Source organism: Apium graveolens, chromosome 7, assembly GCF_009905375.1.
Source record: "Apium graveolens cultivar Ventura chromosome 7, ASM990537v1, whole genome shotgun sequence".
In the NCBI taxonomy this organism is placed as follows: Eukaryota; Viridiplantae; Streptophyta; class Magnoliopsida; order Apiales; family Apiaceae; genus Apium; species Apium graveolens.
This window is the reverse complement of record NC_133653.1, coordinates 271,660,222-271,680,824: the sequence shown is the minus strand read 5'-3', so window position 1 is coordinate 271,680,824 and position 20,603 is coordinate 271,660,222. Positions and strand designations below refer to the sequence as shown.

The 20,603-nt window shown below is 33.6% G+C and overlaps 2 protein-coding genes across 3 annotated transcripts; both read right to left on the bottom strand.

Moving 5' to 3' along the window:
* Positions 1-3,450: 3,450 nt before the first annotated feature.
* On the bottom strand, positions 3,451-3,966 carry LOC141674977 (uncharacterized). Its single transcript, XM_074481680.1, has one exon. The coding sequence runs from the start codon at positions 3,964-3,966 to the stop codon at positions 3,451-3,453; it is 516 nt and encodes a 171-aa protein (XP_074337781.1).
* Positions 3,967-9,317: 5,351 nt separating this feature from the next.
* LOC141672404 (putative cyclic nucleotide-gated ion channel 20, chloroplastic) lies at positions 9,318-20,371 on the bottom strand. Of its 2 annotated transcripts, none has more exons than XM_074478991.1 (13): positions 20,237-20,371; positions 18,424-18,918; positions 16,833-17,057; positions 16,334-16,432; positions 15,702-15,839; positions 14,948-15,196; positions 13,743-13,997; positions 12,603-12,748; positions 11,821-11,898; positions 11,013-11,142; positions 10,627-10,873; positions 9,966-10,128; positions 9,318-9,635 (listed from the first exon to the last, which is right to left on the bottom strand). In XM_074478991.1, exons 2-13 carry the CDS (start codon positions 18,901-18,903, stop codon positions 9,527-9,529), a joined length of 2,319 nt encoding a protein of 772 aa, XP_074335092.1. In that variant the 5' UTR covers positions 18,904-18,918; positions 20,237-20,371; the 3' UTR covers positions 9,318-9,526. The 2 variants fall into 2 exon arrangements, with proteins under 2 accessions (XP_074335092.1, XP_074335093.1); XM_074478992.1 differs by having other exon boundaries at positions 16,833-17,054.
* Between the last annotated feature and the right edge of the window lie 232 nt (positions 20,372-20,603).

Sequence of the window (20,603 nt, the reverse complement as noted above, 5' to 3'; positions counted from 1 at the left end):
ACAACAAATTTTATTGGTAGAAATATAGTATAAAAAAATTACACTAATTTTTATATGAAATCTAATGCTATATGAATTTAAATTTTTTAACGACCTATTTTGAAAGGAAAAAGGTTATATTAACACATATAAATGTTTTAATATACTATCTTCAAACCTTAATTAGTTGATTATAATATTTTCTAGTATCCAATAACATATATGGCCTCGTAATTCAATTACACAAACTTAAATAACGCAAAATTCATGAATTTTATTTCATATTGCTTATTTTTTAATTTAATTTGAGTTGAAATTTTTAAATCATTAATTGAATTGAATTAATAGTGAGTTTTAGTTGAAAATGATAATTAGTTATAATAATTATAATATCATTACTTTATTTTGTATAATTAGTTATAGCTTAATTATATATTTTAGATAAATCTATGTATACTTCAAATCTCACCTGCGAAATATTTCTTTTTTCTTTTTTTATTTTTTAAATATACATAAATTTTTATTTGACTCACCACTTTTAATTTTTAGTTTAAACGACTTAAATAATATAAAATATATTAGCACACTAACTAAAAAACATGTTAGAGTATACACTTTATCTAACATTTTGTCAAAAAATATCTCTGAAGATAATAATTAGTTTATTTTTTGAAAAAAATATATTTGAAATTTTTGAAATTGTTGATAATTATATATACATAAATGTTTACCTAATAAGAAGTATGATTGTACAAACTATTTGATGATTTTAATAAGAATCTTTCATAATATTATACAATTTGATTAAATTTCAAAATACATTAAATAAATACTAGTAAATTTTACAAAATACATATTTTTTTATAGATTAAAAACAATATGGATTTTGGATTATCGTGAGAGTCTGAATGATTTTTAAAAATATTAAATAATTAGCAATAAGTTTTAAAAAAATATATTGAAATCCTAATTATTCAATATTATAAAGATATTTTTAAAATTTTAAATTGAATAAATTTAAAATTTTATGATTATTTCATAGTTAAAATTGAAGTTTTAAATCCAGAAAAATATTTAAAAATCTTGTGAAAAAATAAAATATCCACCATTTTGGAGGCAACTTCCCAAAATATCGATTGACAATAGTATTCTCCTAAAATACCCACGGAACACGCATCGGAGTATGCTTATTTGAGTTTTATATTTTAACAAAGAATACGCATACGGATGAATAGCATGTGTATTCCCTTTGACTTTTTGATATATGCACGTTGGTCATAAAAGGGAATATGCACGTTAGTCATGCGTATTTTTTGCTAAAATTTTAAAAATTGAATACACATTCCTGTAATGTGTATTTTGTGGATAATTTTTGGCGGACGGTACCGTCAATCAGTATTTTGTACGGTTAAAATCCAAAAATGGCGTATTTTGGGAAATTTTTCTAACGAATACACCCCCTAATTTATTTACCTAGTTTACTCATATTTGAATACAAATTCCACCAATTTTTGGATTTTGATAATCTAATATGAATTCGTTATTTATTTTCAGGTATATATATGGTGAGGTTGAGCATAGATCGACGTAAAAAGTTTTGAGTATAGCTTGCATGTATGCAATACGAAAACACGATTGGAAAATCAGTCGAAAATTATGGGATTTGTTTAGTCCAGTACACGAACAAGAAAATGAATTTATACGGATGAATTTAGTGTCGATTTTTGGTTTACCCTTGGTTACACGATACGAAACGAAACTACACAAAATAAATACATATTAAAATAAATGTATTAAAATTATTATCTCAATACATATATTAATATATATATCTATATATATTATAATTTCTACATAAGATAAATACAAAATAGCTTTAAATTTTAATTTTAAAAGACATTGACCAGATATATTTACTTAAGACTTGAGTACCAAAAATTTAATATTTGAAAAAAAAATTATTTATTTATTTTTATTTCTATTTTTAATCAAAAATTTATCCGAAACACGAAAAAAATGTACAACAAATAAAGGTACATAAACATGAAACTAAACAAATCTTTAACCGGTCATGTTTGGGTTTGGCTTACATACATACATAAAACATGAAAGTATACGAAACGGAACGAATTACGAGTTTTAGTTTTGAGAGTCCAAATGAGAGTCCAAATCGAATCCCAGGAAAATTATCGGTGTTTCAAAATTTAGAACCAAAACAATACTTTCACATAAAATATTAAACAACAAATTCATTTAAAACAGTTGGGTTCAATTTTGATAAAATTTAATCATTTTTCTTGTGCGTATATAAGAAATAATTCATACAAACGGATAATAACAATATCATGTATGTACAACTATTGTTGGTACGTAAAAGTAGAAACTCGTAATTATATGTAAGCCGGTTATTAACCACATCAAACTAATTATATTTAGTTTATTTTGAATTTTATTTTAGTACAGTTTGAATATTATTTTGTTTTAACCCGAATGAATAGTATATTATTTGAGTCCAGGTTGAATATTATTTTATTTTAGCCCAATAGAACAAATCCAATTATCTATATTTAGTTTTTATTTGTTATTTTACCCCGAATAAATGATATAATTTTTTAAGCCCGGATGAATAGTGTATATTATTTTCGTTCATGCCTAACCAAATTATCTTTTATTTTGAATTTTGTTTAAGTCGATTCAATAGTTTAATTTTTTTGGCCGACGTGACTAGAATGTATTATTTTGTTTTGGTATTTGTCCATTATTTTGTTTTATCAACATATTTATAATAATATGATCAAGGTATTTTTAATTGATATTGGATCAATGTATGAGTTCGGTTGGGAGATAAATAATTATATTGATCACTATTTTCTTAAACTTTTTAAAAGTAGCCAATTTAAAATAATTGGCTAATAATGACTTTCTAATTTCTAAACGCGGAATGCGTGTTGGGAGGTGTGGTGACGAGTTATGAACGTAAAAAATGGAGGTACAAGTAGGGGAAAGTATGACTTAATTTGGCCAGATTTTGGGATAAAACCGGAACCGAAATTGAAACCATAAATTTTTCGGTTTCAAAAATTGAAAACCGTACATTGCTAGTGCATGGGTTGTGGGTATTTAGGGCACCTTTTGGGTTCATAGGTGTTGCGGATTATGCATATTCAAAAGTGGGATAATTTAATCATTATTTCATTTAAAAAATGGTTCATGTTATAAGAGTAAACAGAAGTTTACGAAGTATACGCATATTGTTATTGCTAGTGTGTGCAGAGGCGGATGCACGTTGAGACCTTTGGGGTCACGTGCCCCACTATTATTAAAAAAATAATTTTCATGTAGGACTCACAAATCAAACACCTTCATCATGCAAAAACTTACCCTACCCCTAATTTCTAGTTTTAAGTTTGTAAATTGAATCCATGAAGTACCCGCAATTACGAAAAAAAAATTGCCAAAGGAAAGATGATTTTATTCATGAATCAAATCGTTCATCAATACATCAATGAATCTGGGATGGTTGTCACTCACCCTCCAAATACGATCAGCTAATGAAATGATAGACTTAGCTAAGAAGTGAGCTACCATATTCGTAGACCGTTTAACAAACTTAACGTCGACATTCCTATCCTTCAAATCAGAGGATTTGCACTCGTCTATGATTCTGTCAAAATACGACAGAGTAGCACCCCTTCCTCTTATTGCCTGAACCACCACGAGGCAATCTGTTTCCACAAAAACATTGCTCAGATGGCTGTCTTTGATCCAGCTGAGCGCTTCCCTTACTCCCATAGCTTCGACACTCTCCAGAGTGATATTCCCCAGGTTGTACTTTGATCTAGCCTTTAACACCTCACCTCTGTGATCTCTTGCTACGAAAGCAAAGCTATAGCAGTTCGTTGCTTCGAAGATTGCGGCATCACAATTAACCTTAATCGTGTTATCATTTGGAATAGTCCAATGCTTAGCTCCATCTGCACTGGTCATATGACCAAGAAAATTGTCGAATGTTTTGTCTTGAGCAGATTGTCATTGATTAAGGGCCACTCTTGCCGATATCACTACTTCTACCACTTCAGAACTCCGCTGATTCCACACGAGATCGTTCCTACATTTCCATATTGACCAACACAACATAGCTGCATTTCTTCTGAGTCTCGTATCCCAGCTATCGAAAGTATTAGAGAACTATTCAACAAATGATTCTCCAGAGTATGAACTTCCAGGGCTGCATTGCTAGTAGAAATATAAGGGTTTTCAGCGTCTGGAAGCCATGGATCCTTCAACACACTAATTGATGACCCCGAACCCACTCTACATGCAACTCCATTCTTAATGACGCTCTGAGCTTCTAGCACACTTCTCCACACAAAACTCGGACTACCTCCCAAAGTAGCTGATAAGAAATTACCTTGAGGATAATATTTAGCTTTATAAACTTTTGCTACAAGGCTCTCTGGATTTGTTAGGAGTCTCCAACCTTGTTTCCCCAGGAGAACTATATTAAAATCGTGAAGATGACGAAAGCCCATACCCCCATCTGCCTTAGGACTGTACATACGATCCCAAGATATCCAATGAATACTTTTGTCCTTATGGGCAGAGTATTTCCACCAAAATTTACACAAAATTTTTTCCATCTCTTTACACATTTCCAAAGGGGTTAAATATCGATATGGTCACTTAACTCAAGCCCATGTATCAAAAGAGCACTCTAGTTATCGGGGCCTCACTTGCATCACTCTAGTTGACGATAATGCAAGGGCCGTTAGTCAGAGCGGTTGACCTGACGGGAATCGTTTAAAATTTAACATAGCTGATTTTTTACGACCAATAAAATTTGGAAGACCAAGATAATGGTTGTTCTCATCTGCTTCAGGAAAATTCAAGACTCCACACACCTCATTCTTTTGGGCGTTGCTCAAATTTCGACTAAAATAGACACTTGATTTTTGCACGTTCACTTTTTGACCCGATGCTTTTTCGAAAATATGGATCATGTTAAGAACTCTATTTGCCTTCTCGATAGATGCCTTGCAAAAAATATAGGAATCATCTGCAAACAACATATGAGAAATGCTAGGGGCACCTCTGGCTACTTTGATTCCTCCGAGAAGACCTTGATTTTCATATTTCTTCATGATTGCTGATAATCCCTCTATGCATATAAGAAACAAGTACGAGAATAAAGGGTCGCCTTGCCGAAGGCCTCTACCGGGAATAATGTTGCCAAACTCCCTACCCGAGTGACAAATTATGGATCTTGTTGAGGTGGCGCATTGCATGAACAGATTCACGACTCTGTCGTTGAAACCTATTTTACTTAAAACAGCCCGTAGATATTCCCACTCTACTCGGTCACAGGCCTTGCTCATATCGAGCTTCAATGTCATCCACCCTTGTTTACCAGCTGTCTTCCTCTTCATGTAATGTATTATTTCATAAACAATCATAATATTGTCTGATATTAACCGTCCGGGTATGAAAGCACTTTGATTTTCGGATATTGTCAGACCAATAACCTCTTTCAACCTGTTAGCAAGGACCTTTGATGCCACTTTGTAAACAACATTACAAAGAGAGATAGGTCTCAAATCATCCATTGACATAGGAGACTGTTTCTTTGGAACAAGAACAATGTTTGTGGCCGTAACTACTTCATCAAAAGTGCCTGTATTTAGAAACTTTTGTACCATGGTTGTGACATCATTTCCAACTATGGGCCAGTATTTCTGATAAAATCCCGCACTCATCTCATCAGGTCTGGGGGACTTGTCTGGGTGCATATAGAAAAGAGCACTTTTCACCTCTTGAATATCAACTTGCTGCAATATTTGACAATTATGGACTTCAGTCACTTTTGGTTGCATACAGTTTACCACTTGTTCCCACTCTGTGTCAGAGGCTTTGAACAAAGTATTAAAGTAAGTGATCATTAACTCCTGTAACCCATTATCCCAACTCACAGCAACACCATCATCATTTTTCAGAGAAGTAATTTGGTTTGTTTTTCTACAAGCTTTACCGGTTTGATGGAAGAACTTACTGTTTTGATCTCCTTCTCGAAGCCACGGTTGTTTTGATCGTTGCTTCCAAAAGACCTCCTGCTGTGTATAAACCTCTGTTAGTTTTTTACTTTCCTCCTAAAATTGCTTCACAAATGTCTCATCTCTCCGACCCTTCGTCCTTTTAATGATTTTCTTGCAATGTGATATGCGATTTCAGAAATTACCAGTGATATCTTGGCCCCATTCTGATAACGACTTGGCACAACCCATGAGCTTGTCATGCAAAGTGTCTGTACCGTGTATTTCCCATTAATCCTCGACAATCTTTTTACACATCGGTTCTCTAAGCCACACATTCTCAAATCTGAATCTTTTCGTTCTCACCACCATTATCTCAACTATTGGTTCAAGTAAGATAGGGCAATGATCTGACGTCGAAACTTGAAGATTAGTTAGCTTTGCATTGTGAAAAGCCTCCATCCAACTGTTAGATATCAGAGCTCTGTCAAGACGTATTTCTACCCACGCTTCAGTGCCATGACCTCTCTCCCACGTGTATGGATAGCCATGCAACTCCATATCTGTCAATTCACAATCGTCTAGGACATCTTGGAAACCACGTATAAGCCATGTTGGATACAACCGACCACCCTTTTTATCAGCTTGTCCTAGAACATTATTCATATCCCCGATCAAACACCACGGTAGGTTATTGTCCCTGGCTAGATGACGAATAAGATCCCAAGTTTCTCGCCTTCTAGATCGATTTGGCTAGCCATAAATACCCGTGAGACGGAAATTCCTCCACCCTTGAACACTGACCTCTACGTCAATATGATTCCATGGTCGCCTGACTTACTTCCTCTCCACTACGCAGCCATTTTGCCCCAATCAGTTTGGTCTGTCTTCTAAGTGATGCCTTCATCCAAATACCATAAGGCCTTGTGATCTCTTCTTCTGGTTTATCAAACAACTGACTACAATACTTCTCTGCATGACCCAGCAATCCACATATGAAGCAGAAAGTTGGAAGGTTCTCTTATTTAAACGTAATCCAAATCCACTCGTTTCCAGTTTTACGCAACTTCATCCTACGCTTAAGTGGTTTTGATAGATTCATGGAAACTCTAATACACATGTATTCTCGCCACACTCCTTTAAAGTTACTTGGACAAGAGCTTACAAATGTGCCCATCTGATTACCCACCTCGGTTAACACCTTTTCTGACATGAATCCTGGTTGTAAATCGTATACTTGTACCCATAGATCAATATTGTTTAAAGGCACACATCTTGGGTTTATGCCTTCCGGAATCCGAGATGTTATAAGAACCTTCCTGTTGAAGGTCCACGGACTACCCTCCAGAACCCGTTTGATATCTATTTCATGATAAAACTGAAACAGGAAGAGATTGACCCCCAGTTCTCGGATATACACCCCCTTTCCAGGTCTCCACAGCGCTGCCATGGTCTGTTGCATTGCCTGGAAATCAAATACACCATCAGCAACGCTGTGTTCCCGAATCTACGGTAGAAAAGAATAGAAAATAACCAATTTTCCTTTCTCTCCTGATCTTTCCAAAAGTGGGAAAAAGATTTTGGAGATAAAAATAAAGAAAACTTCTTCCCAAATCTGCAGCTTTCTTTTCCTTTCTTTAATAAAAGTTGTTCAGCAACAATATATTCTTTACATTTCTTTTTTTTTCTCTCCAAAGAAAGTTTCTGGAACACAGCTTAAGGAATCTGCCAACAAGACATAGTTTTGCATCACCAACACAGATATTCTCTACATTCTCATGCGTATTCTCCTCTTCGATGGCTATTCCCCCCTCCTCTTCTTCCTCCAGGGTGATATTATTCATGATTTGAGTTAGGTTTTCCATGATGATTAGAGATACAGAACGAAGAAAGGATTTTGAATGATGAAAATGAATGACAATAGTCTACTCAACAGATCAGACTCATGTCAATGGACAAGACTCGTGTCAAAAGATAAGACAGACTTAATAATTTTGATTTTAGTGAGCAAACAAAAATCAAAAAATCGAAATTGGACTCGCAATTACAAAATCACTTGTATAGCAAATGAATACATCTTAACATTGATGTTGAACTAAATATGTGTTCTTAAATATTATGGATAAATATTACAAATAAAAAATTACATTTAACTTTATAATTAATTTGAAAATCATAACCAGATGTTTATAGGGTGCCCCAGATAGTAAATCTCCTGGATCCGCTATTGAGTGTGTGGGCAGTTGTTATGCCCGTAAGTATTTCGGGTTATGCATATTCAAAAGTGGGGTAATTTGATCATTATTTTTTTTAAATTTTTGTGAAGAGAATAACTAGTTTATTAATTTAAAGACTTAAAATTAAACTTTTAAAGATTAGATAATATTTTTTAATAAGATTAATTTTAATTTTACATCACTTTTTTTCTAAATTATTACGCTTCTTTCAATATATGTTTGCATCATTTTAACAAATGTCCAAAAAGTTGACTATCGGCGTCTAATTTTGAAAGGGCATAAATGATATATCAGTCAGAGTGATGGGACGTGCAATATATCAGTCAGATTATAAAATAGATACGTTTACTTATAAAAATTGTTATATATCTGACCATTATTTTGCAAATCTCATTTATGCCCTTCAAAATTAGACATTGACGAATATTCGTTGGTGCAAACTGTGGCGGTTTCAAAAGTCGTGGAATGCAGAATGTATAAAGTTGTAATATGGAGTGCCAAGAGTAATAAGTCAAAACAAGGGGATATAAAGTATTATTAACTGAAAATTAGTCTTTTAATAATAAAATTCTCCAACAGGCTTAACCGCAACCAAAGATGATGTTTAAAAATACCTATTTTTGGAGTGTAATGGCTGAAAATACCCATTTTCAAAACACATGGTTGAAAATACCGTTTTGAAAACGCAATTTGTAATTGGGTAAGTGTAATACGCATTTGAGAATTGGGTATCTAAGAAAATTACTAAAGATACGGATTTGTAGTCTGGGTATTACTATTGAGATACGCATTTGCCAAATGCGTATCTTAAAGAAAATAAATTGGATACTCATTTGACAAATGCGTATCTAGTACAAAACACGATACCCAACGGTATTTTCAGCCATCCACTTCCAGAATGGTTATTTTCAGCCATTTGCACCAAAAAAATTGTTATTTTTAACATTCTTTTACCAAGAGGCTAATGAAATATCAGTGATGTAATGTAGTATACAGTGACAAAGCCCTGTTGAAATTCAAGGGAAAACATGGCACCAGCTCATGAGCCACTAAGATAGAGAGATCCTTGAGCTTCTGTAATACTTAATTCATACTAGTTTCTTTGCTGAACTCATTAATTTTCCTTCAATAAAGCTTGCAACATTCAGCAATCATACTCCTACATTAGTTGAATACATGATACATGATGCTACTGCCTGTCTACTGTAACATGTTATATTGATGCCTCGAGGCACATAACAATTTTCGAATTTACCTAGCTAGGACATTTCTCGGGAAAAGGTTTCATGATGCAGAACTAACAGTTGTTGCACGACTCAACGTCTTCTTCCTATACCTCCATGCAACTTGGATCCGAGTTGCTGCAAGACACCGCCAGTAAGGAGATTCGTACCTGCAAACAGACGAATATGTACCATGATGAAATTTAATTAACTGCTTAGATTAATGCAGTATATTATGAATGTTTCAAGATACATTGCTTTCCAATGGCCATAAGCTCGAATCTCTATGTCCACATGAAAGAAATACATTGTAGCAAAACATTAATGTAGAGACAAGTAGCGATATTGATAGTGAATTGACAAAATACAACTTCAACTCTTCAAGAAGATATGGATGTAACAGTTCACTTACTGCTAGACTCTAGACTGGTAGTCAAACACTACATATCTATAGTAAGAACATTTAATGAAATCTATAGGATAGTTTTCTTTAAATTTACCTGAGGGCACCTTGAACGCGTGGATTTCTCAGTAACCTAGAGAAAAGACTAGTGACTTCTTCGAGATCTGCAGCTCGGAGTATAAATGCTTCTACATTTGTTAAGCATCTTGCCATCCTATTGCTTAGCAACTTGTGTCCTGGAATTCTGATTCTTTTTCCATCTGCAGAGAAACAATTTTTTTTAAATGAAATGTATATGCTTGCAATATTGTGACTTATACTGACATAAAAGTAGAAGAAGAAAACATCACAGAGTTATTTAACTGAAACCATTAAAATATGCAAGATGACTTCAAATGAACAATTCTTGTAAATACGAGACAAGGGGCTGTTTCTAATTGTTGTATATATCATATTCATGTGTTGCAAGTAAGAATGTGTTGCAATGTGCACATTCCAGCCTACTTTTTTCAATACATTTTAACAGAATCTTGAAAATAATTGTTGCAAGTATAATTCCAGCCGCTTTTTTCAATAGAGAGCTGACTTAACTACAAGGGAGACGAGAGAGCCTGGCTGTTGGAATCCTATCTAATTACATTTTAACAGAATCCTGAAGATAATTGTTCTCAAGCAAAGTTACATGTAGCTGAGTTCAGTTCAAGATTATAAATGCCAATAAGAGAAGTTCAATAATAATTAGGAAAATGCATCAGCACCTTTGTTTACAGAAGAATGCTCAAGGCACCAGGTAAGAAGATCTTCTCCACAAACATCCCCTTCAGACAAAGGAACTATGTTCTTATCTTCTCCAATGCTCTCAAGCTTACCTCGAACAATAAAAACCATCTTATCAATCAGACCTCCGGGAACTAAGATTCTACTCCCTTTGATATATGTTTTTTGCTTCAGTCTCTCACGCATGGCATCTAAGATGGCTTCATCCATTAGAGAAAAGATTCGAACCTGAAAATACAGAAGTTTTATTTTCTTTAGAAGAAAATGACTACGGTGTGGTTCTAGGAAGCCAACTGGTCCAACAGAAAATTTTATCTGAGGACTGTTGGAGCAAAAACAAAAGATAGCAGTAACTTTTCAGGCTCACTTTGTTCACAAATTTAAAGAGATGTCGACGTATATCTCTTTGAAGATCTTCCGGTAGATTCTCCAAAAGCATAGTTTCATCTACCCCTCTAGTGGCAGCCCAATTATAGCGTTCTGATTCACGGATCTGCCTGCACAAGCTCTCAAATGAGTCAACTTTGGTTAAAGCCAAGAATCAGAAAAAAAAAATCTCAAAATGTGTGTGTTTTGTATGACATCAATAAGATGGAAAGAAAGAAAAGAAAAAGAACCATTGTTCAGATACACTAGATTGACAAACTAATGTAGTTCTAGCAAATTATCCATTTAACATTCTAAAAGCAGCCAAAATAACACCGTAATATCTATGGACAGTTCAGCTACATCAAATTTTTGTTATACTCTACCAGGTTGTTGCGTCAGGCTTTAGGTGTAAATGCTACAGAACTACTTAAACATGCAAACATCAGGGTTGCCAGTTTAATTCTGTAACATAATTTATATATATATATATATATATATATTGCTGAGGTAGATCAATTCTGCACAAGAAAATCTTAATGCAAAAGCCACTGAATCAGTACAATTAGAATGCAATTTGAAGTAATGTAAGGTAAGAATTAATCTGAGATTAGTTTACCAGGGGGAAACTATTATTCTTTGACAAGGTGTTAGTCAACAACAGTGAGATAGCATTACACATTTAGAATATCTGTGATTGTCAGGTCTGAAGAACACGGACAATTGAGGAATAAGAACTAGAATTTCATGAAAAGATGATTGATATAATGGCCAAATTCAAGAAAGAAAGAAATTTATAGAACTTTTACCTTCTAAGTTCCTCTGGCAGACGCCTATGGCTCATCCATTGCTCAACATCCCGGCGCCTTAAAGACAATTCTAGCCTCCTAAAAGAAAAAAATGCACCAGAATATATTTAGATATAGAGGGAGACAGAAGATCTTACTTGCAAATATTGTATAGACACTCTCCATAGCATTTGAAAACCATTTTTTCTTGTAATGAGATGTTAAAAAAAACTAAAAAAACTATATTTATTTTCAAACGATCAGGATTGAAGGGAACATAATGAAGCATCCCATTAATTCATGTCTGTATGAAAAAATACTAGCAGCAACAGATTATCAAATATATTGATAGTACATAAAGTAGCTAAATAAGATATTTTGATGGAAAAAATAATGTTTTTGGACAAAGACAAATCAGTAGTAATAGTGCTTGAGTTTGTAGTGGTTGGAAAGCATCATGGAATGGTAGATGAGGTATTATTAATACTTCTGGAGGTAAGTTTAGGGAAGTGATAATGGATGAAGTCGCCAACATCTGTCGATAATTTGTTAGGTATATCTTGAATCTGACTATTCTGCTGGTGCATAAAGAACTAGGAAAGGTTTCCGATCTCTAACTTATAATATATTACAAGAAAAAAAGCTCTCTGATTAATTAGGTGGATAATCAGGACACAGATACTTTTTCGTAGGAAAGTTAGTACATTGAAATATATTAAGGTGCTTTCAATACAAAATAATTTTTCCAGTCCTTCATATGACCTTTTCTAAAATTGAATGCTAAAAATATAAACATAGAATACCTGCGTCCGAGTGCTTGTAGAAAGTTCTGCATATTTCCAATGAGAAGAGCAAAAAGCAAAAGACCCAGGCCAATGATGGCCATAGTGAACAGAACTTCCCCCACAAAGTAACTCGGAGTAAGATTCCCAGCCAGAGTACTAATTTGCTAGGTTAAATGAAAAGATAAATTACCTCAATAAGAAACATGTCAAATTTATAATCTTTTAAATGAAAACATTAAGTAATCCATCAATTCCAGTCGGTGAATCCTTTTTCAATTATTAATCAAACAGGTTGCATCTTTCAACGGAAGTTATAATGCAACCATCATGAATGTTATAATCCCAACAGTGTCACAATCACTGAATCACTCAGCCAAAAGTTTAAGAGATTCATATGATATAAAACTTGAAAGGACTTTATTAAGAACAAGCTTTTAGATAATTTGTTCTTCTTTATGATACTAGATTAGTAGGATACTCATGCTTAATATGACGTTATATTTTAGTCCATCCTATATTAATAAAATATTAACAATTATTATGATAATTTGTACCACGATTGATTGTATAATAACAGATAATCATTTGTTCTATCATTAATAACTATATACATCCCATACTTGCATGCTTGATCAAAACCTTAAAAAGTTGAAGACCTTATGAACTGTTTTTAAAAATATTAGATGTTTTAGCAATTAGCATATATCTTGTTTTTTTTTTGAGGGAGGGGGTGTGTGAAACTTTTTGTATGTTGCCCCCCTCCCCCCAAGGCAACATACAAAAAATTTATCTATATAACTTCTTCATCTGATAAACTTAGGATAACTACTACCATTGTTTTATTTGGATGAATGTACACTATCATTGCACCAACTAAAGAAGTTGGTACGATATTATATGAAACTACTTTCTCACTTTATTGGCAACGTATGTTTTGCGAATTCAGAATCCTTGATCTGGAAGGAGCTTTTCCGAAACTTTACACTTAAAATAAATTTAACGTACTTCACAATATTAAGTTGTCGTCCATCATACTAAAACTCATAAAAAATATGTCGGTAACCCCACCATCATAAAAAAGACCATGTTTATAAGGTCACACGTGTAAAGACAACGTATTAGAAAGAAGACCAGATAATGAAAAATTTTAGAGGGTACCTGAAAACCCCAGAACAATGAATACATGTATCTCGTGGTTAGAGCAGATTCGGTGGTAAGTCCAACTGTTTGCGTGTAGATTCCATATGAAAAACTGCCTTGACCAAAACAAGCATTAGCATTGGCGTTGTTTGTCCAATTTGTCCATGACACCGGATTTTCTTGGAACCTCTCATTCTCATTTCCTTGCCCACAGTCTATATATCTTATACACCAATTCTCAAGACAGGCATCTCTAAGACATTGATTTACCCTCTGCAAGCAGTAATACAGAAAAGAGAAATGTTAGGATAACAACTCATGCTCTTAGTCAGGAAAAACGGACTGCTATCTGTAAGTAGCATAACAACCAGAAAAGGATTTGAAACGCCACATTAAAGTAACACATGATTTTTTGAAATGTTTCACCGAAAAATAACTTAAAGTTTGAATATACTAGGAAAATATGTCCTAATGTAAAACGCCAAAGCGGGCATATTAAGTTGTCGTGGTTTTGTGCCAAACAAGCTTTTAATATTTTGATGTCCCGGGATAATTTACTTTGCACAGTATTCTAAAATGTGGATAGATACCAAAGTCACTATATCCCAAATATTATAAATGTCAAGGCATATCAAGTTGTCATGCTTTTATACCAAAGAAATATTTTCAATTTCAACGTATCAGGATAAGTTGATTTACCAATATATTCTAACAGGTAAATAGATCCGAAACTTGAAATAGCTCCAGATATCATATATGCTAGAGAGTCATGGAATCCAGAATATAAATACAATGATGCAACATCGCAATCTATCGTTTTACTTGTAGCATCGCAGAGTGCACTATTGTGATAATTTTGCATTGTTAAAATATCAGATGTAAAAGTTTCACAGGAACAAGGTAAAATGTATGTAGTTAATCAATTAATATTCAATATGGGGTTAGGAGCACTTTGCTCCGAGAACCAATACAGAAATCTCTTATAAGGGACTGTAGAAAGGTGGTCCAGGACTTCAGGTAGCTTAGTTGGTTATCAATGTTCTTTACAATCACAAAAATCTTGATATCATCAGAGTACGATGAATTGCTTCTTATAGCTTTCAAACTTGACTTACCATTTGCTATATTTTTAAAATGCTACACAGTTCAGAAGCAATTATCAGTTATCATGGTTATAGAGCAAGAATAATTCAAACACGAAACAACCGATGAAATTGACCCACCTGTAACCCAAAGAGATACCAGCAAGACCCAACCACATGGCCGGACAACACAAATGTGAGGAGATTAATAACGAAATTCGCCCATGCTGACTCAAAGATGAAACCGCTTGCAGTCTGACCAGCAAGCAATGGAAGAATCCTATACAACCTCGGGATATACTGAATGAGAATTGTTGCTCGCAGAAAGTTTTTTGCATAATTCGCACCAGAAGACCCTTTAAACTTTTTGAGAACCAGCCATATAATTATCTACACATTTAGGAGGACCCGATTTAATTCCATGTGCATGTACAAGGAACATGAGAAAACAATCAAGAAAAAATCTTAGATGTTAAGCAAAGATCCTGAATCAGTTTTTAACTTGGCTTCCTACCATTAGGCTTTTTTCCACTTTAAAATTGCTGATCATTTAGTCCTTTGTTAAGTTACGTTAAAAATGAACTGAATTATATAAATAAAACATTTGGCTAATGTGGAAAACATAATTTGTGTTCATCAATTGAGCTATTCTAGTAAGTTGAACATTTTAAATTTGGTCCGATAATTGTAGAAGTAAAACTCTGAAACTAGTAACATCAAACTTACAAATTTTACAACTTAATTCATCAACATTAACTAATTTAGCCAGTAAAACATTTGCAACTCCATAGACTGTTAGAACCATATATAATAAAGAATTAACAATAGATGACACTATACCGGGATATATGAAACCTAAAATAATATCATACGGAGGAGTGTATATATATCATACTTGGGGAAGTGGTAGCACTACAAAGAAATCAATAAGAAAGTGTCCGCGGAGATAATTGAGAGCTATCCTTCTTGGATGGTCAACTAGATCACCAGAACCCACAACCCTTGATTCAGGTGCGACGTAGGCTAGTCTGAACTGAAAGATGTAAATGAACAGCTATCAGACTATGAAGCATGTAAATAAGTAACAAAAATAACACTTTATGTGCATCAATGCCAAGTTGAAATCTTACAAAATCCACATGTATTTGGAGTAAATTAGAATATATCATATCATTATCATGTGCTTAAGTTTGCGGCGCTTTATTTTCCTGACTAACATATTTAAGGTTTTAAGGCTGCCACATACAACTCTATTTACCAGGACTACAAAATACATGTTATCGCTTGATAATGAACAGCCTGGTTGCATACCACTATTTGGTTCCCGGTTTCCATATATATATTTTCCAGAGAACAGACACAAATTATAAATATAATTACTTAGGGTATCTGACTCCATGCCAGGTTTTGGTTCAAAATCTCATGTTAACCAACTCCAGTATGTAGTTCTGGTTCAGGATATGTAGCAAACCAAACTTCAGCGATAAGAGCAATGAAGGTTCTTAAAGACAACATCATTTTGATTACCTGAAGAAGCATGTGCAGTAAATAAATGAAATCAGTCAGGCTTCTCAAAGTAATAAGAACTTTCGTCATGGGCTCGTTAAAGACTATGCATTTGTGTTCCTGTTACAAAGACATTGGCATGTAAAGGATGAGTTACCCTCTATAATAATTCCAAAGTAAAAATCAAACATGCACAATAAAGCATTTTGTACTAAAGATGGAGGTGAAAATGGTGACTAATGTTGTTTGCATTAACATGTGCGCTAGTAATGATCAAACTGACTTTTAAATGTTATAATGGTTATCTACATTGGAACCCAGGAATGCATCATGATATGAAGTAGAATAGACTCGTAGCAATAGATGGCATATATTTTCATGATTTACTGCCACAAAAGGAAGTTAACGAAGAATTTACATCAAAGTCAAGTGAGAGTTGTTACACAATAATTCAAGGAAACTCTAAGAGCATTGACAGAATAGCATCAAGCAGTGAGATATTAAAAGGAAAATGCCATACCTGCTTTACGGACAGCAAAAAGAAGAAGAGTGGGTCTAGAAAAACTGCAAATAAGCACGAGATGACGAAGAACTTATTCCAAAATTGAACTATTTTAGCATGAGGATTCATAACTCCGGGAATGTAGTGATACAGAGAAGAAAATGTTCTCCACGCCCAACCTTTGGCATCTCCCTGTTTGATGTCGGGGATAGAAAACTGCTGGTAATTGATATTAAGAAACTGCTGCGAAAACACAATTAGTTAACTTTTGAGAGAAAACAGAGTCGATAAAAGCTGAACTCTGAAGTAAGAGAAGAAAGTAACACCTGACTGACGTGCTGACAGCCACTTGTCTTACAAAAATCAATATACATGTAAAGACTAAATGAAGACTCATACTCCCAAATTTAATATTTATCATGAAGAAAAAGAATTGATAAATTCCTTAAGTATACAAATGACATGATAAAACATCCACATGAAACAGTTGACACGTCAGTACAGCCAGTTTGTAACTCAATGTCCGCAAGCAAAGTTGCTAGCTTATTCTTAATGACTTTTTTGACATATTATAAATTGAGTTCTTAATTCTAGCCTTTGATTATTGTCTCAGTTCTATCCAACGAAAAGCATGTGATGTACTTTAAACATGTTTTCAGTAATAACCTCAGCGCATAGCCAATGAAGCAGTACACAACTAACTGTCCAACTATGTTAATCCTCTAACAGTTTCACTACTAATATAATCTAGTACAGGTCTAATATGAGTCTCATACGGTCGGATTTAAACTACTCACAGGCGAAAGTCGAACTACTCGCAATTCGCAAATATGTGCAATCCAATATGAGTACATAAGAATTACTTGCACACTTCCTGTTTTTCATTTCTAGATGAATACAAATAACCAAATTCGAGTTTAAACGTATTATAGTTTTCTTTTTTATATTACATATATGACACATAAAATTTGTCTATTATCAAAATATTACTGTACATAACATCTCTGATATACATCATCTGGAAAACTGGCAAACTCAAGTCGCATATTATAGAATATATGTATTCAGGCACTCCTAAATTATTTAAACTAATTAAGACAAATATAAGTCAGTATAAGCATGGTCAAATTTCTCTATTTTTTACTTCCAAGTAAAAAAGAGCATTTCAAATTTGTTATCACTTATAATTAAATTTGAATATTATTGGCTAAAAGTCGAATTGAATCTGAGTCAAGCCTGAACTACCGTCTGCAGCCCTACATAGAAGATTCTAGTTTTCTTGAGTATTGTCAGAACTCAAAAATGCAATACAAACATTGCAATGCAGAATTTGTGACTGATGGTGAAGAACACACTCTAATATATTTTCTTAAAGTCAAGTTAGCTAGACCAAGAAGTCAGAACTTTGTCGTGATTCCAGATATAGAAGTACCTTGAACACAGAATCAAGCTGGTACATTAGAATACATTTAATCGAGCCACACACATGAACAACTAAAATTTTGAAAAAGTTCAAATTTAAAAACACGAGGAAAGACGGAGACATAAATAATCAGATTATAGGGATATTAAATAAATAAAGATCTTTTGACCAAGTAAAGGATCGAACCTTCTGGTCAGATACACTGAATACTTTCTTGGTCCTTCGCTGCCCTTCAAAGTACGTTGGGCATGTCGTGCAATAAGGATCATTACACATTCCCAATTGACCAGCCCTTAACAAATTTTCATTTGCCACTACATGATTGCTAAGTGGCCGATCGTTCTGAAGCACTCCTTTGACTGAAGGATACTTCTCTGATATTTTCTCAGCTGCTCTGCTCACCATTGCACCTCGTGTAGGCTGAAAGCATTTGTCATTCTGAACATTTGCATATACAGGATCACTCATTTGCATGTATGATATATTTCTTTCACTATGCAAGGGGCCGCTATGACCTAAGAAATGACTTTCCACATCACTCGAACTTAGAGAATGCATTGGAATGGATATTGATGCACTACGCATTGAAGTAGAGGAGCTTCTAAACTTTGGTTTCGCAGATTTATCCATTTGCATATGAACCTCAGCTTCGTCTGAAACATTCATTATCGAGTTGTACACCTAAAAACAGAAAGATTGATTGCTTATCAGTTTCTTTAGAATAAATGGAATGCCTGGCCCATATTTGAAACAAATAACAAATCAGAATATTGTAATGGACAATGAGCCAAATATACAGCATTTCTTAAAATGCAAAATAATCGCAGATAAGGATATCAATTGTGGGGTGAGATAAAACATAATACGGAAGATGGCAAAAAATTGATGCTAACATCCCTAAAAGCAAATCATTACAACTTTGGTGTCTATATGCTAGGAGAGTAAAACTAATACAAAAAAAGTTTCCTCTGAGCACAAGCACACAAAACAATTTCTAGTTCAAAAAAAATCGATTTCTAGTTATAAAAAATTGATCTAATAGATTGAGGGTCCAATTCTTCCTTGTAAGAGAAATCAAATGGCAACCTTTGTACAAATACAAATTAAAGAGGTAGCACGTATAACATGTGTTGAACTCCTCCACATAGTGACATTCAACTCGTATGGTCCGAGGAACTAGGAAGTTTGGAACTCAACACAACTTCTCATGCAATTTCATCTGAAACCATGTAATTGTGCAGTAACAAAACCAAAATAAAGATTTTCAAGATATTTAACCAAAGCTTAACAACACACTGTAACAAGGCCAAAATCAAGATATCCAAGAAATTTCGCTCTATGTTATTAACAAAAAAAGAAGCATTCTCTAAATCACCTGGAAATTACATTCAAAAACAACAAACATTTTCTTGATTCTAATCATCTAATCTTAAAAGGAAATACTTAATTCCAAAAAAAAACATAATCGCTTCTCAGTTTTTTCCAAAAACTAATCGGGGGTATCAAAAATTCTCAGTCTTTCAGTTTTTTCCAAAAACTAATCAGGAGTATCAAAAATTCTCAGTCTTTCAGTTTTTTCCAAAAACTAATCAGGAGTATAAAAAATTCTCAGTCTTTCAGTTTTTTCCAAAAACTAATCAGGAGTATCAAAAATTTCAGCTAAACCAAACATAACCAATGTCCGCAAAACCATGCCTATTTACCCCACTACGAAAAATAAAGAGACACTTACCTAATTACCCCATTACGAAAAATAAAGAGACTCTTACCTATTTACCCCGCTACAAAAAACAGAGAGACTGTTTCCGTTAAGACCACAAACGAATAACACTAATTCATACATCATATCATAAAAGCAAAATTCAGCAAACATGATCCATAACAAGAAAAACAATTCTATCACAAAATAAATCAAACCATTATTAAATCAAGAACATGCATGCAGAAGAAATGTGAAACTAAAAATTCGAAAAGTTAAAGACTAAAGAAGAAGCTGTACCTTGTATAGTAAAAAGGGCTGAGACACTGCAGATGGACTAAAATGTGTGTGTATGTACTATGTATGTAATGATTCCAAGAATATATCAGACAGTTATGAGTTTATTGTAACAGTGCTGGTACAATGAAGATATTGGTGGGAAATAACGAGGAGACTTCTTCAAAAAATACATTTGACACATTGTAGCAAAATTTTGGATGTTCTTTTGACTTTTTTTTTTGTTTTTTTTGAATAACTGTGAACTGTAAAATGACTAGTTAATTGGATAGTTAAAAAAGTAATGAATTTGAAAGATCATGTTGATTGGCAATTTGATATTTTGCTTACCTTAGCTTGATTTATCATATCTAGTTTGTTGGGCCAAAAT

What these genes read in the sequence shown, in the direction of transcription:
- LOC141674977 (XM_074481680.1), bottom strand. Translation starts at nt 3,966, where the DNA reads ATGACCAGTGCAGATGGAGCTAAGCATTGGACTATTCCAAATGATAAC.
- LOC141672404 (XM_074478991.1), bottom strand. Translation starts at nt 18,903, where the DNA reads ATGAATGTTTCAGACGAAGCTGAGGTTCATATGCAAATGGATAAATCT. An exon ending in TCAGTGTATCTGACCAGAAG is followed by an intron (nt 17,058 to 18,423) that starts GTTCGATCCTTT and finishes GTGTTTTCGCAG; the next exon opens with CAGTTTCTTAATATCAATTA. An exon ending in CTACAAGCACTCGGACGCAG is followed by an intron (nt 11,899 to 12,602) that starts GTATTCTATGTT and finishes TTTTTCTTTTAG; the next exon opens with GAGGCTAGAATTGTCTTTAA.